General features: G+C 39.0%; 2 protein-coding genes across 4 annotated transcripts in view; one reads left to right on the top strand and one right to left on the bottom strand.

Moving 5' to 3' along the window:
- taf3 (TAF3 RNA polymerase II, TATA box binding protein (TBP)-associated facto) overlaps window positions 1-21,577 on the bottom strand; it is a 199,504-nt gene that overhangs the window by 163,126 nt on the left and 14,801 nt on the right. The window contains exons 2-3 of one of the 2 annotated variants that reach the window (XM_078235918.1): window positions 14,890-15,132; window positions 10,052-10,083 (exon numbers count right to left, since the gene is read on the bottom strand). Coding sequence is in view for 1 of the 2 variants with exons in the window: in XM_078235917.1 (XP_078092043.1) it covers window positions 14,890-15,132 (243 nt within the window). In the remaining variant the exon portion in view is untranslated. The remainder of the gene's footprint in view (window positions 1-10,051; window positions 10,084-14,889; window positions 15,133-21,577) is intronic. The other variant, XM_078235917.1, reaches the window with a different exon arrangement.
- Window positions 1-21,577, top strand: part of kin (Kin17 DNA and RNA binding protein) — a 157,839-nt gene that overhangs the window by 63,831 nt on the left and 72,431 nt on the right. The gene's annotated exons all lie outside the window — the stretch shown is intronic.

The raw sequence follows: 21,577 nt of genomic DNA on the forward strand, positions 1-21,577 counted from the left end.
TGAAGGAGAGGTTGACCATTATTCATGTAAAAGAATGTCATGCCTCTACCCACAATTCTTTTAAGCTATTACACAAGCTCTGCTTCCATATCCATAATAAGAAACAGGTTTAATATAGCGTTGATTCTATACATTATTCCTATCTGCACTTATACAAGAGGTCTTGAAGAATAAAGACATCTGCTTTAGATTTTATCTTAGTGGCCCAACAATTGCCCGTGAGAATGCTGGTTTAACAGCACCACCTAATGTAAAGATAATGAACTGCAGGACAGCATTTATCAATATTCCAGAAACAAAATTCTTCCCAGAGTTGAATCAAGTTATTATTTTGACTTTAAATGCACATTCACACAAAAGATAGAAGAAAGGTTTACTACTACAAGTGCCCTCGTAAAAATCTAGATCAGTTACCTTATCAGTGAAGATAATAAAGGTTAGTATTCTTGCAGGTAAAAAAATTACATCTATTCCTACATCTATCCACAGAAGGTATTTTGTTCAGCCCCTTCTCATTAACTATTACTGGCAGTGTTGTACATATGCTTTTGATGACCAAGAAAGGATGGCTTCAGATGTAGGCAACACAAAAGCTTTAATAGAAGCGTGCCAGTGTACTACAATTTATTAAGCTTGAAGAAAAACTGCAAAAAAACCCTTTAGCTCGTTAGTGTAGGATATGCTAATTGACAGGCAAGGAAAGAAAACTGGCAGTGCGATCTGTCTGCGCTGCTCTCGTACACTTCGGAGGTCAGTGACAGAGAGAGAGAGAGCGAGCGAGCTGTGAGCAGTTGGCTTGCCTGCTTACCCACTTCAGATTTTCTGCAAGTTAAGTATCAAAATAAATTTTACTCAGCTGGAGAGAAAAAAAAAGAGACTTTACTGTTCACTGCTAGTTCAACTTCATTTGTGGATTTCATTCAAGGATGCAAAATTAAATTTTAAAACTTTTTTTTGCTTAGTATGGTGCTGTAACATTTATGAAAACTTATGAAAATTTGTACCAGTTAAAACATATGGTGCTTCACAGGGTCATTCTACCAATGTTATCTACATTAAAACAAATTGAGAGTTACCAGAGATATTAATAAATCTGACCCACTTAAGTTAGAAAAGAGTAAAAACTTAAGTGATCTTGTGTGGGAGTGGTGATGGTGCAGCAGTGGGAGCTGAGGCTAGGAAAGAGACGTGACCAGGAAGGCATGTGAAAAGAGCTTGATGGGCTGTGGGTCAAATGGTCTTTTTCCAGACTTCTACGTGTGAGTTGAGTATAAGTGAATAAATTATTACACTGAAAACAAATGATCACCTTGAGGCAACACATGAAGAATATTATTCCCCCAAAAAGGTTAGCATCTTAATTCAAGCCCTACAATATTTAAAAGCTCATGTTTCCAAGCTGAGAGCAATAACAAGGCTATGCAATCAGCAATAGCATGACAAAAACCCTTCCATTACATGTGGAATACTCGAGGGTAAACCTCCTCATGCACACTGGATAAAGAAGTCTGATTGCAAAACACAATCTACAATCCAAGAGATAAGCCTACCTTCCTCTGCAGCAAAATCTAGGTGTCATTATAAAGTGCGTGTATTTGCACAAGTGGTTCCCTAATTCAGGCAAATGAATGACAGCCTTCTTTTTCATACATTAGTCCTAACACCTTGAGGTGAACTGACTTCAGTCACAGAGTTTTCTGCATACTTTTCATTCTTTGGTATAGCCTTTCAACTAAACATATACTGCAAATTCTTGCTAGGATACCGAAAAAAATGGATGCATTATCATTTGGGGGCATTTTCATTTATTCATTAAAAATTTGCTTAATCTGAAATAATATGCATATACCCTTCTATTAAATGATACAAGTATTAGTTGAGTGACGATGTTTTTCCTGCATGCCAAAGCTTTTTTTTATTCATCTCTTTGAAGGAGAATATAACTACCATATGAAATAAGGATATTGTTACAAGCAGGATGTTTCACATGTCCCAGAGGCCGCAGCTATTACAGAGTTAATATGAGATGTAATGTACGTTTTTCCACCAGTGGCCTTCCAAAAATTCAAGTTGTTGCTGAGTATTTTTCTGAAGCAAGTTGCAGAATTCTCTTGATGCTTTCTTGTCAAAATTTTAACTGGGTTAGAGCTCAACATATATCAACAGCAAGGTGGGGAGGGGGCCATCTCAAAAGGGAATAATGTAGCTTCTTAAATCAGGACATACTGTGCATAAACAACACCTAATAACTTAGTAAAAGCAGCAAAGGAAGCCGGCACTGAGAACAGATGCTTCTCAAACGCAGCAAGGGTTTCTAGCCAATGGTAAGCCCCATTTTGGTGGGCAGAAGTAGTTCATTTTGAACCGCAAGAATCCAGCTGAGATGAGCCACCTATCAGGAAACCAACACTATTTACTGCTCTGTCACAGGGCAGAGAAAGCCAAAAGAATCTTATCCTGTTCTTTTAAATTCAAGCCAGGCATTCTTTTTCTTAAATACACTGGAGTCAGGAGGAAATGAAAAGCGATCCTGCCTGAGCTCATGTGGCACTCGAGGTTCCTGCATGTCTCGCTCAATTGCCGGTTGGTCGTGAACTATTATTTCCTGTCAACTCTTTCTTAATAGCGTGTGACAGGGATAATTAGTGTTGTACAAAAAGAATGGAGAGAGACCTGTAGGATTCTTAACTAACTCAAAAATGTCTGTGCCTGTGATCCTCAATGATTAAGCGCAGATACTTTTATTTTGAAGCAATGCTATCAATGACAGGCAGGCAGTCCATATTCCAAACCACTGATGACAGTGTGGGATCTCCATAGTCCCAGCAGTACTGGAGACCCCTGTCGCCGTGGGCCCTGCAAACTCACGTCGGCTCTTCTATTATCTGTAAGCATGCAGAGGCAGACTCCATAGACTTGAAGCATCAATCGCAGGTCTCCAGCCTCTAATTTGAAGCAGTAGCTGCAAGAAAAGTAAACAGGGGACAGCGGCTCTCAGAGGTCACAGGTCCCAGTTTCAGCGCCACTCCCTGCTATCCCGTCCCTGTCCCCCACCAATTTAAATGTAAATGCACCACAATGAGTTTCCCTTTCAAATTCAAGACCTCCCATGTAAAAAAAACACATTTTAAAACTTTAAAAAATGGATTAAGTTATTGTGGTTAACAGTGATTAAAAGTAGTTAAGAATAATTAGCCTGGTATAATGTTTCTTAAACATTTTTAGCATTCTCTTGGTAACAATATTACAGCGAGGTCACTATTAGGGCGAGATGCTCGACAAAATTTAGCCTTCATGAATTATGAATGGGTACTATGAAATACAAATTGATAATCCACTATATAACACTAATATGTAATTTTATGGTGGCTTTATCACCATATTTAATATTCAGTAAGAGCATATAAGATTTTCATTGGCAAGTGTCAAATTTGAGAATTGGCATTGGGAGGTCTTAACAGTTCCTGCTTCATTTGTTAAAAGTTCTACAAGATGAAGAAAATTCTGTTTCCAAGCACTGCCATAGCCCATCTTTCAATAACACCACCCCCCCCTCCCCCAGCCTTCGAGAAGCAATGCTTGCCATAAAAACCTGATAATGCCACACTTCTCATTTTGTCAAGAATATAGAGAACAAATGGTGTTTTTGTGGGGTGATCAATTTCATAGCCAGCAGACTCAGTTTAAGATAGTCCATTGATTACAATTAGCTTAGACATCTACTATGTATTCCAATGTAGATTCATGATGTGGAGTTGTCGGCGTTGGACTGGGGTAAGCACAGTAAATAGTCTCACAACACCAGGTTAAAGTCACCTGATGAAGAGGCAACCACTCCGAAAGCTTGTGTTACCAATGTAGATTCAAACATTGGTTAATTCAGAATGACACTTAGAGTCAGCACAAGAAGTTATACTGCGCAAAGGGTTAATCGTTAAACTCAAGACTCGGGAAAGCTTGAAGAGCCATTTATAACCCTATTAAAAAATCTCCTTAAAGCCAATGGTGATTTATAACCAGTTTAAAAATATATTGCTAAACTTTCACAAATTGAGTTTGTCATTGAAATATGAAGAAAAAGTGCAAATGTTGGAAATATAAAATAAAAACAAAAAATGATGGAGCTATGCAACAGGTCAGTTAGTATCTGTGACAATATAACACACTTTATGACTTTCCAGCTCTGATCAAGGATATGGATCCAAAACATCATAACGTTTCTGAAAGACGTGCTGGTTAGGTGCATTGACCCGAACAGGCAGCGGACTGTGGCGAGTAGAGGAATTTCACAGTAACCTCACTGCAGTGTTAATGTAAGCCTTACTTGTGACTAATAAATAAATCTTTTCAACCTTTAACTATTTTCCCCTACACAGATACTTACTGACCCTCTGTGTACTTCCAGTTTTTCTGCTCTTATTTGAAATATATTACCAATAGAAACAAGAGAAAAAGGATATGAGGGTTCTGTTGCCAATTCCCCAAGGGGAATTGTTCTGGGGAAGAATTAAATGGAAGTGTATCATTAAATTACACTGAAGGAAAAGTAAATGGCTTTCAAAAATAATCTTAAAATGATGATAGTGATAGCAGAGGAGGGAGGGAATGAGTTCTGTATTCTTAATATACTGACTTAAACATTCTGGTAATTCCATATTTGGATACCTTAATGATTACATTTTGTGGAATAATATGTCTGAACTTTTAAATTAATTTTTCATAAAATTTGTTCACACATCAGCTGTTCCAGACTCATCTACATTTTGCTTGTACTTTAATGGGTCTGCTGACTCGGAATCTCAACTGGGTCACTTTTTGCTTCAATAACAATGAAGATTAGTTCACAATTGTGACCAAATCTGAGCTAAGACTGCCATCTGCAGGTATCAAAACAACCTGCAGCACTGGAAAATTGAAAACAATTGAGAAGACATGAAAATGAAATGCATGTAACTGGAAAATGGAAATGAATAAAAACATTTATTGAATAGCTAAGTCTGCGTTAGCAAATATATCCCAAGGTGGTTGAATATTAAGTAACATGTGCACGCAATTTTTTGTTTTAAAAACAATATTTACCAATAACTCGCTTTACATAAAACCATTTTCTATTTTGTTTTTCAAGGCTTGATCATCACTTCTGTGTATCTGCAGTGAATTACATGTTTCCCATTATTTATCTTTCACATGAAGATACCTTGTGAAAATGTTGGGGTGTGGGGGGCCTTTCAACTTGTGTGGCACAGTGGTTAGCGCTCCTGCCTCACTGCGCCAGGGAACCGGGTTCAATTCCAACCTTGGGTCACTATCTGCGTGAAGTTTGCATGTTCTCTCCGTATCTGTGTGGGTTTCCCCTGGGTGCTCTGGTTTCCTCCCACAGTCCAAAGATGTGCAAGTTAGGCTGATTGGCCATGATAAATTGGCCCTTAGTGTCGGGGATTAGCGGGGTAAATACATGGGGTTACGGGGATAGGACCTGGGGGGATTGTTGCCAGTGCAGGCTCCATGGGTCGAATGGCCTCCTTCTGCACTGTAGGGATCCTATAATTCTAACTCGCACTATTTTTGCACCACATAGATAAAGTATCAACTGATTACCAGGGAGACTGTTAAGAGCAAGTGTCCTGAAAAAGAAGTTTTAAAACATTTAGCCTAATCAAGATGACTAAAAACTAGTTAAACTACAAGTGACATTACTATGCTCAGTGCTTCTCTGAACTTTCTTCTTGCTAAGTTCCAAACATGTTGGACGGCATGTCACTCTTAATCCCTACATACTGCTGAAATCAAGATTCATTGCATAGTCTTCTACAAACTTGTTCTTTTTTTAGGATATCAAAACTGTTGGATTCCTTACCTCACTGTCCAACCTTTCTTTGGCCTTTCAAACAGAAGATTAGTGTCTCATAAATACTACTTTCTGATTTAACACTTCTCTTGTAAACCGGTGACAGAGTCTGCAGTATGGACCTTGGCTTGTTCTCACTGCTGTGAATTCAGCTGTTATGAGGGGGCAGTGCTTTCTGCTGGTCTTCAAGGAAGCTACCCATTATGATTGATTAGGGTCTACAGCATTGATTTCTTCTGTTCTGAAATTGATTTTGAACATGGGGATATGTGGAATTCACTATCAATAAAGTCATTAAAAAGTCTGAAGACAATCAGAGGGCCTTGTACAGGCAGAAAGTGAAATATCATTAATAAAAAGCTTTAAAAAAGCATATTTTTTAAATTTAAGAATTTGAAAATGTTTTTCACTCCACACTTTTATAATTAGTTTTTCAGGGCGGTCGTCCAGGAGGACTCATGATTTAGTCTGCCATTAAAGACAAAGTTACACTTCACTTAACAAGGTTTAACCTTTTCAATGATTTTCAACCAAGAATAGTATGCAAAAGGTTTAGGTTCACGTCAAGTCATGGTGTTGATTGCATCTGTGAAGACTGTCACAGCACATCTTGTGGAGGAGTCGGGTATCACTGACAGCAATTTCTGCATTTCCGTGCTTACCTGAACATATGTGGATGCCAGAAATTGCTGTTAGTTTTACACAGTAATGACAGTGAGTGCTGACAGTTTTGACGTCATTACAAGCACAAATTCTGCGCCATTGCGTATCACAATATACCGCCATTATTATTCTTTCACTTCCATCACCTTGTTCTGCCAAGGGCCACTTCAAAAATAACTACAGATCAGAAAACATAATTGACAGTGAATTCAAGCTTCACACTTGTGGTTTATATTAGAATAACTAAAGCATCAGTCACCGACTCACTGCCGGCCATCCATTAACCTGTACGCTAACATCTGACCTAATTTCTGAACTAACCTGTACAAAAAGGGACAGTCAATATGCAGTGGTTGCATATAATGTGCATTTCAATAAGATGCAAAGTAAAAACATAATTCTTCAACATTTCCAATGCTTTGGATGGTTTTTAATTAAAATGGCCAATGAAATGAAAACATACTTTACTCTGATCAATATATGCATGATGCTCATATGAAAGATCAAATTTTAGTTTAAGTGAAGAACGACAATGATACTGGAACTTAAGACAACTCTATCCTATGTCAAATACTATTAACTCCCACCGTACCATCTGCTGAGCTTAATGGCAGCAGTGATGATAATATTTCTGGCCTTTTTTCACCTCACCATCTCACATCCATTTAAATGGTCTCCAGAGTCTCTCTATCAAACGCACAATTGTGAACTAATTTAGCAATCTGGGAATAGTCAGGTTCTGAAATTCAATAAAATGACTTGACACATCATCTTCATTCAACTGAAGAATATATTCTACAATTTTATTCCACACCAAATTCTTCCTTTATTCCCAAGGTTGGATTGGATATAAAATTTTGAAGATACATGCAACAATCTGGAGCATGTATAACTAAGAATCTTAGGCTCTGAATCTTTGCTATTACTTTAGTAGACTGATGTGCCATAACCTACAGTGTGTGAGCAATTGTTTCCATCATCACTCGGTGAGATTAATAAAATTGATAACATTTCAGCACTCTCCTCCATGTCTGTTGTAATTTCTGTGAACAGTCTGCGACAGCACAGCCTTTAAATCAGTTCAGCAATGTCAGTGTTGAGCTTGTCTGAGTCTTAACCAATTTAACTAAAACTGATCAAATTGGCCATGGTTTTGATGCCTTGGAAAGACCTATTAGGCTTCAACACTCATTGTCTAAAATCACACTTTAACAACAGTCTTCATGCTGGGTCCTGAAGGGCTGATGTTGCTCAATAGCCCCTATCCCCAGGAATAGTCCGTTCCTTAGGACAGGCTGAGAGGAGAAGAAATTGGGAACAAACATTTTAAACTCACAGCTGGACACATTAATGCATGGAAAGTTTTTAACTCACTGCAGAGGCAAAGCTATTAATGTAAATGCAGAAAAGGGTAAGGAATCGGGAGTTTAAAGAACACTCAGCGTGTAAAAAAAAATCTGGCCATTAAAAAACAAATATTTTTCTCCTTCCTAACCTTCTGTTAGATTAAAACCTAAACTCCTGTTCAAAGAGTCGAGCTTTTCAAAAAAAAAATTAACTGTTCAAGGGCTTTTGAAAAGTCTGAACATATTGAGCCTGAAACCCCCATCAGGCTTTATTTAAAACTGCCTGATTGCACATCCTCTTTGGGTTTGTAAATCAACTTGTCGACAAAACAGGTTCGATGGAAGGAATTATTCCTATCTTCCTGAAGATAATACAGGCCATCTGATCAAAAGAGTACCTCAATTCAGGTAAAATACTTCCAACTTGGCATCTATTTCAAATCAATAAACTGTTTTTTCCAAAGAGATGAAATTTACCACCAATGTAGTCCCATTGGTTATTTCTCACAGCAGAGCTGCTAAAGAAATCCCACTGCACAAATAAGTAAATCCTTGTGTTGCTATTGCAGAAACCCATTCCATTTCAAACACATTGATCGGTCTTCCGCACATACGAGGATCTTCAGTTTCATTCTAATAAATTAAGAATTTTTTTATTTACAAGGAACAGATATTTTTCTCCTTCCTAACCTTCTGTTAGATTAAAACCTAAACTCCTGCTCAAAGAGTCAAAAAAAAAATACTAGCTGCTCAAGAGCTCTTGAAAAGTTTGCAGAGCATATTGAGCCTGAAACCCCCATCAGGCTTTATTTAAAACAGCCTGATTACACATCCTCTTTGGGTTTGTAAATCAACTTGTCAACAATCTCTACTAGAGGGCGCTGCACATCACGTCAGCAGCTCAACATGTTTCTGAAGGCAATTTGTGGTAAATATTGCAGTAAAGTTTTAAAGCAAAGTGATTAAAAGTTTTTTTTTAAAAAAACAGGTTGTTCATATTGTGTAGTCTATTCACTAATATCCACCAACAAAATGCAAATCAATTTATCTGACACCCCTTGTTAGTAAGAAGTCTCACAACACCAGGTTAAAGTCCAACAGGTTTATTTGGTAGCAAAAGCCACTAGCTTTCGGAGCGCTGCTCCTTCGTCAGGTAAGCGCTGGCTCAAAAACCCACTTACCTGACGAAGGAGCAGCGCTCCGAAAGCTAGTGGCTTTTGCTACCAAATAAACCTGTTGGACTTTAACCTCTTTGTTGTGAGGTTTCTTACTGCGTTTACCCCAGTCCAACGCCGGCATCTCCACATCATGACCCCTTGTTAGTGGCATTCTCTGCAATTCTAACTACCACAATATGGATATTTATTTACAATACCTTACACAGAGAACCAACAGGCCATACAGACAGTACCCTAATACAGAATGATGGATACTTGGCAGTGATTTTAAGGTAGTAGTTTAACTGAAGGATTTCAGATGATTTAAACTACAGGTAAAGCTTGGGGAACTTTAAACAGTCCGAGTCGGTTAAAACAGCTTGAGATTATTTTTGGGATACCAGTGAAAGAGAGAGATCTTGTGGGTAGCGTCCTTGCCTTTGAGCCAGAAGCTTTGGGTGAGAATCCCATTCTGGGACATTATAGTCCAGGAAGGTGCATTTATAACTTGGCCAAGCAGATTCAGCATCATCCTGCAAATTCTTCTAACACACACCTGTGGCAAGCAGTGAGAGATTCCTAGTCAGCCATGCGATGGATAGAATGTTGGAGCCTCCAATATTACCATCCATAGTTCCAAACTCCAACAAACATGTAAAAAGTGCATGTTGCCACAGCAACTCAGACTCAGAACTGCAATACACCACTACCATTACCATTTCAAGGTTAATTTGCTGTTTTGGGACAGCGGATATCATTAGTAGTCTCCATGCCCATGTTAGAAAATAATATAATGCAAGACAATTAAAATTTCACGACAGCAGAATTATTTTTAAAGCCAACAATTGATTACTAGGAAAGTTGTTCATGCTGTATTTAATGTCATTCGTTTGCAGTTCCTGACCCAGCAGCAAGACAGCATTACCACTAGCTTTTTGATTTGTTTTGTGTCACAAAGCTCAGCAGTGACCATTGAAAGAGATGCACTGAAGAGAATTACAAATCTTTTTTTGTTGGAGGCAAACAATACAATTTACCTGAACATCAGGAGAATCGATCTGCTCATGTACTTCAGAAAGAAAAACACAGGACTTTTACTCTAAATCAGACCTCGTATAAATCCAAAATAGATTCAGCATTCTTTTACCAGAAGAGATTAGTTGATAATTGTCAGATGATTAGATCAGATCAAAACCATTTCAACTTAACATCAATAAAGCCTGCAGGTGCAATTTCTGAGTCATCTGTTTGCTTGGAGATGTTGGTAAGAATACAAAATTCACTATTTTGCTCCCACTGATCTGTAGCCAAATGCAAAATCGTTATTTAATTTTAGATTTTAACGTGTCCTCTGGTTTTAACCATGCCAATGTAAAGAACCACAACTACTTTTACAGCAGACATAAAACAACTGTGGACAAGAAATAATAGTAACTGCATTTAAAAGTGAAAAAAAAATAAAGACACAAAAATGTAAGTTGTGCACACACTGTTACACAGTATTTCCAGTTGGAGGTGCCCAAACTACTGTTCAAAGACTGGCAAAATCTCCTGGCAATCTGGTTTACAAAGCTCAAGCAACTCAATGTCATTTGTGCTTCTATTTCTTTTTCACTAGTTTGTTCTGCATTAACTCATCGGCCTAAAGGTTTAAAATGGTCCATTCTTAGCAATGTTGTCTCATTAACAGTGTCAGCAGTGGTTAATCTTTAGCATTCTCACCTCTGTGCCTGTAGCTCAAGTCTCTTTCCAGAGGACTGAGTCTGCAAAATCGAGAACATCTAGAATAGTGTAGCATTGAGGGAGTGCTGCACTGTCAAAGGAGCCATTTTTTAAATACATGCTGCTAAAATGTCTGCCTTCTCAGGTGGACATTAAAAAAAAAACCCTGACACTGCTTGGCAAAGAGCAGCTATGCTGTGTGCATAGAGGCTGCCACATTTCCTACATTACAACAGTATCTAAACTTCAGAAGTACTTCAGTGGCTGTAAGGTGCTGTGGGACATCCTGAGGTCATGAAAGGTCCAATACAAATCCTTTTTTATTCATGAATGAATCCTAAATCAGTACACCAAGCTTTCTCAGCATCTATATATAGCTTGACTTTATTGCAAGTTAACAGAAATGTTGATTTAAAGTTTCTATGCGGGTCCAGAGACTCCATGCTACACATTTAAGCGACAAATTAAGACAGAAAACTTGGACCTCCTAGTTCATATAATGTGCAATACAGTATTAATCTTTTTAACAGCCTTAAGGGGATAATTAAAGACTTACCTCTGACTTCCCTCAGAAACTCCCAACCAAAGGATTGAGTTTTGCACAAACAGAACAACCATACTGTTGGGTTCCTTAGCAGGAAAATGCATAAGGCAGGACGGCCAAATTTATAGAAAATTGCAATGAGGTGAATAATATGGTGATTTCCAGTCTACGATTATTCTAATAAACATTTGTTGATGCAAATTACATGGGATAACTTAACATTTATGCATTTTAAAGTTGCTTAATTCATTTGCCTTGACATATATGTACTACACGAGTTTCACTGTGTTACAAACTAAGAAAAATGTTGGATAATCAGATACCAACCTTCTTCAAAAGTAATTGAACTCAAAACTGTAAAAACTGCTCCTTGTGCTGTGGCTTCAATCTTGCAATATGCAGGACAGTTCTGTGCCCATGCAGGATTAAGGTTCATTGGACAAACTCAAATCACTAAAACTGCTCTCCAAATAATAATGTGCGGTGTCGTTGCCATTGACACAAGGCCTGTACGCCCCACATAATTAATCCTTTGGTTAGCTGGCCAAGTACCGCAGTATCTTAAGGTTTATAAATTAAACAGAAAATTCCTATAGGTCAAAGTATTCAACCGAAACATTTGGCTGAATGTCAAGCCAGCCAATAAAAGATACATTTTAACACAAATGATCTAATCACTTCCAAATATAAGAATAGTTTACAGATAGTTTCTCCAAGATTTGAATTTTTCTAGCACGGTCTTTACATTTAGCGGAAAATCCCAAGCAGTTCACATAGAGGAGGTACAGTAGTTTATTGTTTATACTGACAAATAATCTAAGGTCATGAGTTCAGTTCCCATTATGACAAATTGTAGCAGTGAATGCAATAAATCTGGTAATTTGTACACTGACACCAGAAAGAAAAATGACAATGAAAGCCGCCAGAGTGTTGTAAAAACACAGCTGGTTCACTAATTCCTTCAGGGAGGGGAAACTGCCACTCACTCTTACCCAACTTGAATCTAGTCCCACACCACATGTTTGACTCTAAATGCCCTCAGGGGTTAACAATAAATCATGCCTTGTCAGTGCCGCCACATTCCAAGAATAATTAAAATCAAATATATAATGAATTATTTTGAAGTTCATGACTGTTGTTACGGTCAACAGGTCAGCCAATTTGGCAGACAGCAAGGTCCATGGGGTCTCTAACATTCACCTCAAAAGGTTGGTTGTCTATTTAAAGTCTCATCTGAAGGATGGCACCTTTGACAATGCAGAACTCCCTCAATATTGTCCTCGGTAGCCAATCTTGATAATGTGCTCAATGGTGTGAAAACCCACAATCTCATGACTCAAAGGTAGTAAGGTAATTGCCAATTGAGGCAAATTGACAAACTGCATAGAAAATGGTTATACTTTTGGATCATTTATAAGCTTAAGGTGCACTTTCCTATGAAAAAATGTACAAATAAAACTCTGGGCTTACACAAAAATAGCAGCTAGAGAATCCTTAAAACATAAGCACCTTATATATTTACACCTAATTGAAAGTACTTAACATGAAAGAGCAGTTTGATTTGAGTACATTAGACCATCATACATTTTCTGAGAATTCTGATTATTATGCTCCTGGCAGTTTTAAATACTGGTACTTAGTAAGATGCTTGAACATGTAAATATCTAATTGGTCTTATTTGTAAATTTTAACAGCAAATGGCTATCCAAATGGAATCACACGTGCTCCAAAATGGACCTTTTCCAGCTGGGAAAAAGGTTTCTGTCCAACAATGCAGCGTGACAATGGACTGAATAAGATGAAAGATTATCAAGACTGCTGCAGATACCAATTTGGAATGTATTCAATCATTATAAGAACACAAGAACTAGGAGCAGGAGGAGGCTATTTGGTCCCTCGAGCCTGCTCCACCATTGAATAAGATCATGGCTGATCTTTTCGTGGACTCAGCTCCACTTACCCACCCCCTCACCATAACCCTCAATTCCTTTACTGTTCAAAAATTTACCTATCTTTGCCTTAAAAACATTCAACGAGGTAGCCTCAACTGCTTCACTGGATAGGGAATTCCACAGATTCACAACCCTTTAGGTGAAGAAGTTCCTCCTCAACTCAGTCCGAAATCTGCTCCCCCTTATTTTGAGGCTATGCCCTAGAGTTCTGGTTTCACCCGCCAGTGGAAACAACCTTCCTGCTTCTATCTTATCTATTCCCTTCATAATTTTATATGTTTCTATAAGATCCCCCCTCACTCCTCTAAATTCCAATGAGTATAGTCCCAGTCTACTCAATCTCTCCTCATAAGCCAACCCTCTCACTCCGGAATCAACCTAGTTATGGATTCCATTGACAACCTTGAATTCTCCAAATACTACCCTGCACTTTACTGAAGTTTTTATTTGATTTAAAGTAGTTATATTCAAAGAATCTCGAGTGCATAACTTAGATTGATACTTCAGTGCAGTACTGGTGGAATGCGATATTGTTGAAGGTGGCATTTTTCAGATTAAACTGATGACCCATTTACCTTTCCAATAGTTTGAAAGGACATATAGAACAGTGAAGTGAACAGTTCATGTTCAATATTTATCCCTGAAGTGCAACCAAAAACAAATGAAATGGTCATTCTGTTCATTTGCTGCTTGTTATGTGCAAATTGGTTCCCACGGTTGCCTAAAAAGCAACAGTGATTGCACTTCAAGTACTTCATTCATCGTGAAGCACTTTAGAGATCTTAAAACATGATAAAGAACTATATAAATGCAAGTTCTTTAATTCTTAGTGGACGACACAGGATTAGGAGCAGGAGTCGACCATTCAATCCTTCAGGCCACTCAGCCATTCAATACGATCATGACTGATCTGATTGTAGTCTCAATTCCACTTTGATGTCCCCTCCCCCCAATAATCCATAAGACATAGGAGCGGAATTAGGCCACTCGGCCCATAGAGTTTGCCATTCAATCATGGCTGATATTTTTCTCATCCCCATTCCACCTGATCCCCTTATTAATCAAGAACCTATCTCTGTCTTAAAGACACTCAATGATCCTTGACACCTTTACCTATCAAAAATCTCATTTAACGATGCCTTGAATAAATTCAATATCGCAGCCTCCACTGCTTTCTGGGGAACAGAATTCTTCAAAACAAGAACTCTCTGATAAAAAACATTTCTCCATCTTAAATGGTAGACCTCTTATTCTTAAACAGTGTCCCTGGTTCAAGTCTTTTACATAAGTGGAAACATCCTCCTGTTATCTACCCTATAAAATTCCCTCAGGATCTTGTACGTATCAATAAGATTTTTTAAATCTGGTGACTCTCCAGGAGGAATGCAATTTTAAGCAGAATAAAAGAGTGACAAGATCAGCCATGATTTTATTGAATGATGGAGCCCGTTCAATGAGTCAAGGGGCCTATCCCTGCTCCTTACATGCCCCTCCCTCATTACACCGTGATATTCAGCTGCCAAAAATTGTTATCTTAACTATAAAATAAAGGCCACTTAATTAAATGCCTTACTGATGTGCTATTCCACTGGTGCATCCAATGAGACATTCAAATAACCTTACCAACCAGCGAAGTTTGATACTTAACAGACCTCACCTTCTTGTGATGAGATGAGTGGAGGCATGTATTCGGGAATATACTCCTTCTCTTCACCAAGACTCTTGGTTCCAGGCTGTGGGAATTGAAGCACATTGTTTTTGCTGACAGGAAATGCTGGGATTTGGTGTGCAAATCCTATGGGTTCGAGGTTGTGAATATAGTCTTCAAGTTCTGAAAGGCTGATTCCCATTAATTTAAAGGCCTGGCCTAAATCATCCAAAACAGGATCTGTGCGGCCATCTGGCAAAGCATAAGGAAAAGTAAGTTTAGTGGCACAGTAACATATTATAGAGCTAAAAGAAATATAAGCAGTTTCCAAGTACAATATTAATACTACTACTACAGTTCCATCCAGCCCTATACACTGGTGAGAGCAACCTAACTCCCAATTTCCCCTCTCTTTTTGTGGGAAAGAACCTAGCTCTTATTTGGGACTTCCCTGTTGTTTTATAGGAAAACTGCAACTTTCTTTGTCACCAAATGATACATCAACAAGCTGTGCGAGTCAAGTGTTCAGATTTGCCATTATTCTAAAGCAACATTCCCGTCTGTCTCCACTGATAGTTAGTCATTATTTATCTTTAACACCATAGCGTGTAGTATTCTGATTAGAACATAACTTGAATGAACAACAGAATTTAATGCGGCAGAATAATGGAAGTATTTGAAGTGCTATATTTCAATGACAAACTATTATGTTAAACTGCAGAAACAAAATCTACATAAATTTGGCTTATATAAATTTTACGCGAATCTATCGATGATTGTAAATGCCAAAATAATCAGGTTTGACTATGTGCTTTCTCCCATACATTTTTAAAATAGCGAAGTTCTAAACTCTATTCCAATATCAATCCCATTCTATGACAGCCTTTCCCTGCATCCCACCTTCACTCAAATACTCGATGAAGTGAACTTAAGTGAATCTTAATCAATGACTAACCCTTTATTGACAATGCTTAATTACCACTTCTCAGCAATTAATAACACCAAATTGGCGCATTCTATACTTTGATGTAATTCAGCAGTTCAGCACAATGATTTATTCTGCCTTTGCTACTGCAAAAATACAGGATTTTCAAAGTCTTCTTTATGAAGAAACTCTCAAGTCTTATCATGCAATATGCCACTAATTCAATGCCAGTTAGAAATCCAGTGCATTAGAGTACACATTGTTATAGTCACAATGCAGTCAACAGCACCTGAACAGTGGTGCATTAATAAATCCAAAATTTTAATTAGTAAGTGAGGCACTCACTAATTAAATGCAACCTCATTCAGGTGCTTAATTATTAAATGAAAATCGCTTTTGGAACTTTACAGCAACAAATTGTCAAAATGAAAAATACAGTTATATTAATTTTTTAATTGAAAATGCAAGTTAAATTAATACTTAGAATAATTTTGGGTGAAATTAATCTTAATGAGATTACAGAACATAAACTGGGTGGGAATTTCCAGCCGCTGAATGTACGGGACCAGAAATTCCAAAGTCAAGAAACCTTTTAACTATCTGTCTCGCCCATGATGATTCCTATGGCAGGCGGGATTGGAAAATCTATTTACATGTCTAACTACAAATTGGAAACATAAGTATTTTTACATTATCTTTGAGAAACGTAATTATTAAGTGTTGTTTAAATTATTCCGGCCTCTCAAAATGGCAGCCTTCCCTCTCTTAAGGTGATGGTTTGTGCCCTGGTAACTCTGTGCTAAGCATTGCCTGGTGTGGCTCTGACGTCCCACTCTGGAATGGCAGTCTCTGCTGCATTTCCTGCCAAGGAAGACAGTGGGATGAGAAGGGGCACAATTCACTGGCTTCGGTTTTCTCTGTCTCTCTCCTCAGTCAGTTGAGCTTTACATTTCTGCTCGCCTTCTCCAATCCCCTTCCAAACAGTCGGCCTCCAGAGGTCACAACGTCAGCGACGGTCTCCCAGTTGAGTGCCAATGTCCGCATCTTCATATCTCGCTCAATGGTGCCCTTGCAAGCAGAGGAATGGACATCCTCGAGGTTGCAGCCCAATGGCCACTTCACCAAACAGAAAAACTTGAATATACGCCATCATCCATCCAATGAACATGGCTGGGCCTTCGCTATTGCCTTTTCAATATTCACTTTTCACCCGCTCCAATGCATCCCTCCCCGATGAGTTCAACGCATTCTATACCCATTTTGAGCAAGAGGACCCTCCATCCCGGAACCCTCAGACGAACCTGTATCCAAGGTCACCATTGCCAATATCAGACCAGCCTTCTCAAAAGTCAACACACGGAAAGCAACTGACCCAGATGGGGTACCCGGACAAGCACTCAGATCCTGCGCAAACCAGCTGGCGGGGTATTCGCAGACATTTTCAACCTCTCTTTATACCTATCTGAAGTCCCTATCTGCTTCAAGAAGACAACCAACATCCCGGTACCAAAAAAATGCCAGGCAGTGTACCTTAATGACTGTCATCCGGTGGCTCTGAAATCCATCATTATGTGCTTCAAAAGGTTAGTCATGGCACATATCAATTCCTACCTACCAGACTACCTGAATCCACTACAGTTCGTCAATCGCCACAACAGGTCCACAGCAGACGCCATCTCTCTGGCCCTACACTCAACCCTGAAACACCTAGATAACAAAGACACCAATGTCAGACTCCTATTCATAGACTACAGCTCAGCTTTTACCACCATTATTCCTCTGAGACTCATCTCCAAATTTCGTGGGACTGGGGCTCGGCTCCTCCCTTTGCAACTGGATCCTAGACTCCCTTACCCACAGACCGCAGTCAGTAAGGATAGGCAACAACACCTCCTCCACGATCATCCTCAACACCGGTGCTCTCCAAAGCTGTGTCCTCAGACCCTTACTATACTCCTTATACACCTTTGATTGTATGGTCAAATTCCCCTCCAACTTGATTTTCAAGTTTGCTGATGGCACCACCATTGTTTGTCGAATCTCAAACGATGATGTGACGCAGTGCACGAAAGAGATAGAGAATCTAAGGTGAACTGGTGCGGCGACAATAATCTCTTCCCCAATGTCAACAAAACGAAGGAGATAGTCATCGGCCACAGGAAGCGCAGTGGAGGGCATGCCCCTGTCTACATTAATGGGGACGAAGTAGAAGTGGTCGAGAGCTTCAAGTTTTTAGGTGCCCAGATCACCAACAATCTGTCCTGGTCCCTCCATGCCGATGCTATAGTTAAGAAAGTCCACCAATGCCTCTACTTTCTCAGGAGGCTGAGGAAATTTGGTATGTCTGCTACGACTCTCATCAACTTCTACAGATGCACCATAGAAAGCATTCTTTCCGGTTGTATCACAGCTTGGTATGACTCCTACTTTCTCCACGACCCTAAGAAACTACAAAGGGTCGTGAACGAAGCCCAGTCCATCACCCAAACTAGCCTCCCATCCATTGACTCTGTCTACACTTCCTGCTGTCTCGGAAAAGCAGCCAGCATAATCATCAAGGGCCCCACACACCACGTCGAGAAAAAGATACAAAAGTCTGAGATCACGTACCAACTGACTCAAAAACAGCTTCTTCACTGCTACCGTCAGACTTTTGACCTACCTCGCATTAAATTGATCTTTCTCTACACCCTAGTTATGACTGTAACACTACCTTCCCTATGTACGGTATGCTTTGTCTGTATAGCATGCAAGAAACATACTTTTCACTGTACATTAGTACATGTGACAATAATAAATCAAATCAAATCAAAGCTTCTGTGCTTCTTGCTTGCCAATTCCTTTATTTTTCAGTCTCCTTTCCCCAACCCACTGAAATCTGGTTACCTCGACACTAGTCTCGATATATGAGCTTTGATTGTAAAGTGGGATATTTCAGACTAAGATTTATATTAAGGCAAACATTAATAGCTTTAGAATAGACAAATGTAGTGATCAGAGCTCTTTCTAAGCATGATGGGATACTTGACCAAAGTGGCCATGGGGACATTGGCTTAGTAGTTAGCAATTACTGCCATAACGGACTATTCATTGTTATACTGAAGGCGGAGATAAGGAGCAACTGAAGGCCATACTCAAGGCTGAGGGGTGAGATAATGGGAACATCTGCTGATTTTTGATTTGATTTGATTTATTATTAGACCATAAGACATCGGAGCAGAATTAGACCACTCGACCAATCGAGTCTGCTCCGCTGATATTTTTCTCATTCCCATTCTCCTGCCTTTTCCCCATAACCCCTGACCCCCTTATTAATCAAGAACCTATCTTTCTCTGTCTTAAAGACATTCAATGACCTGGCCTCAACAGCCTTCTTCGGCAAATAGTTCCACAGATTCACCACTCTCTGGCTGAAGAAATTCCTCATCTCTGTTTTAAAGGATCATCCTTTAGCCTGAGGTTGTGCCCTCTGGTTTTAGTTTTCCCCACTAGTGGAAACATCCTCTCCACCTCCACTCTATCCAGGCCTCGCATTTCAATAAGATCCCCCTTCATTCTTCTAAACTCCAACGAGTATAGACCCAAAGTCCTCAACCGTTCCTCATATGACAAGCTCTTCATTCCAGGGATCATTCTTGTGAACCTCCTCTGGAACCTTTCCAAGGCCTGTACATCCTTCCTTAGATATGGGAAGATATTATTATCACATGTATTAATATACAGTGAAAAGTATTGTTTCTCGCATGAGTGGAATTGTAAGACTGGTTAAGAAATTAATAAGAAACATTATCATGAAAAGGAGGAAGATAAGAATAATAAACGTGCTAGAAACCCTGTACCATTCAGGGAGGACCCTTGGCAGATTGAGGCACTCTCTCACTCTCCACCATAGGATCCAGAGGAAAGGAATCTCAGGTGGTGAGAATTAAACAGGAATGTGAAAGAAGCTACCATGGCTATGTACAGACACAGGTGAGTTGGAAACAAAAATGTGTTTATAAAGAAAAAAATCATTTATGCAATAAAGACCTGTCCTGAACACAGTTGTAAACAATGATAGCAGCTACTGAATCAGCTAAAGGGGCAATGGAAAAGAGGATCACGGACAACTGCATCACAATTTGCAGAATCAGAGGACTATCAAGCACTGTATTTGCCATTGAAAAATCCTCAAGGAAAGGTTTTGAAAGACTGTCATGGTATGGTGGAGACACAATACTTTGTATCAGTCTTCACTCTTGATTAAAGAGAACGTTTAATAGTCAATTAATAGGTGCATTTAACAACAAAACTTTTTAATATTAATAAAGATGAAATGGACTGTTTTCAAAAGAATAAGGGATCGTAACAGATAGAGTTACCAGCTCAGATAATACAATCCAAGGGCCCTTAAGTCGATCTTTGCCCGCATATTTAATGTCTCGCATGAATCTGGAATTGTTCCTTTATCCTGGAAGGAAGCCAACATAATCCCAATCTTTAAAAGGGGGGAAAGGCAGAACTGATTAACAATATGTCTATTAGTTGGACATTCTGTAGTAGGCAAGATGTTTGGACAATTCACTATATTAAAAGCACACCATTTTGTCCTTGTAAAAGGCTTTGGGCAGACCTCAGCTAGAATATTGTGTTTAGTTCTAGTCTCCTCACATAATGAGTCTTTGGAAAGGATGCAGAGGAGGGTTAGTCAATTAAATCTCAGTTTAAAACATCTTAGTTACCCAGAGAGGCTCAAAGAGCTGGATCACTATAATTTATAGAGCTATAGACTTAGAGGTGGTTTGATCAAGATTTTTAAGATAATTAAATAGTGTATTGTGTGGATCAATTGCTTCAACTGATTAAGTGAATGAGGAACATTTTGCAGAGAATATTGGATCTGTGGAACAGCTTGCTGTTGCAATCTCATTTGGTGAAGGTTATATTCACTCAATTCCTTCAAGCAAGGGCTGGTCCTGTTTCTCAAGCAAGAGGTAGGTACCTTGTAATGTTCAGGGTGATGTCCGGGAATAATTTTAATTATCTGAGGATTGTCAAAAGATGTTGGAGATTAATTTTCCAGATTCCCCCTACTCTCTTTGACATAGGTTTTTAGCTGGGTTTTCACCTCTCACTGGAGATCGCATGGCTCTGGGTAGGATTGCAAGAAGTGTCGCAACCATACGGTGTTAGGAAAACAAAGGGAAAATTAAGAGATTTATATTTGTCTTGGTAAGTATCAGAAATAAGGTATAATTCTAAGTGGGTTTAATTTAATTTTATGTACTTGGAAGGGTAGAACCTATAGTTAGATTCATGCTGGACAAAGGTGTTTGTATGTGTGGGGGCTGATTTCAATCCCAACTGTGTTTCTTGCACTTAGGGAAGATTACGGCGTGAAGAGTAAATAGAGGCTGATAGAAGTAGGAGTGGTTGCTTAGCAACTGGAGTTCTTGTAAGGTAGAAAGGATTTTTTAAAGTTTACTTTTAGCTGGATAGCTTGATCTAGGTTTCAGATAAAGCTCGGCACAACATCGTGGGCCGAAGGGCCTGTTCTGTGCTGTACTGTTCTATGTTCTATGGATATATTGCAGTTTAAGGACACCAGGGAGTGAGCATCTCTCAACTCTGTCCGGAGAAGCACGACAGTCAAGGATGCTGAAAGGAGGTAGACTTTCAAAGAACCTGATACAATCCAGATAACCAGGGAATTGGGACAGAAAGAATGTCTTAAGACTGTAGTTAAGCAAACAGTGACCAATATATTGTCCAGGAGAATTCATGCGAAAAACG

Source organism: Mustelus asterias, chromosome 19 (assembly GCF_964213995.1).
Source record: "Mustelus asterias chromosome 19, sMusAst1.hap1.1, whole genome shotgun sequence".
In the NCBI taxonomy this organism is placed as follows: Eukaryota; Metazoa; Chordata; class Chondrichthyes; order Carcharhiniformes; family Triakidae; genus Mustelus; species Mustelus asterias.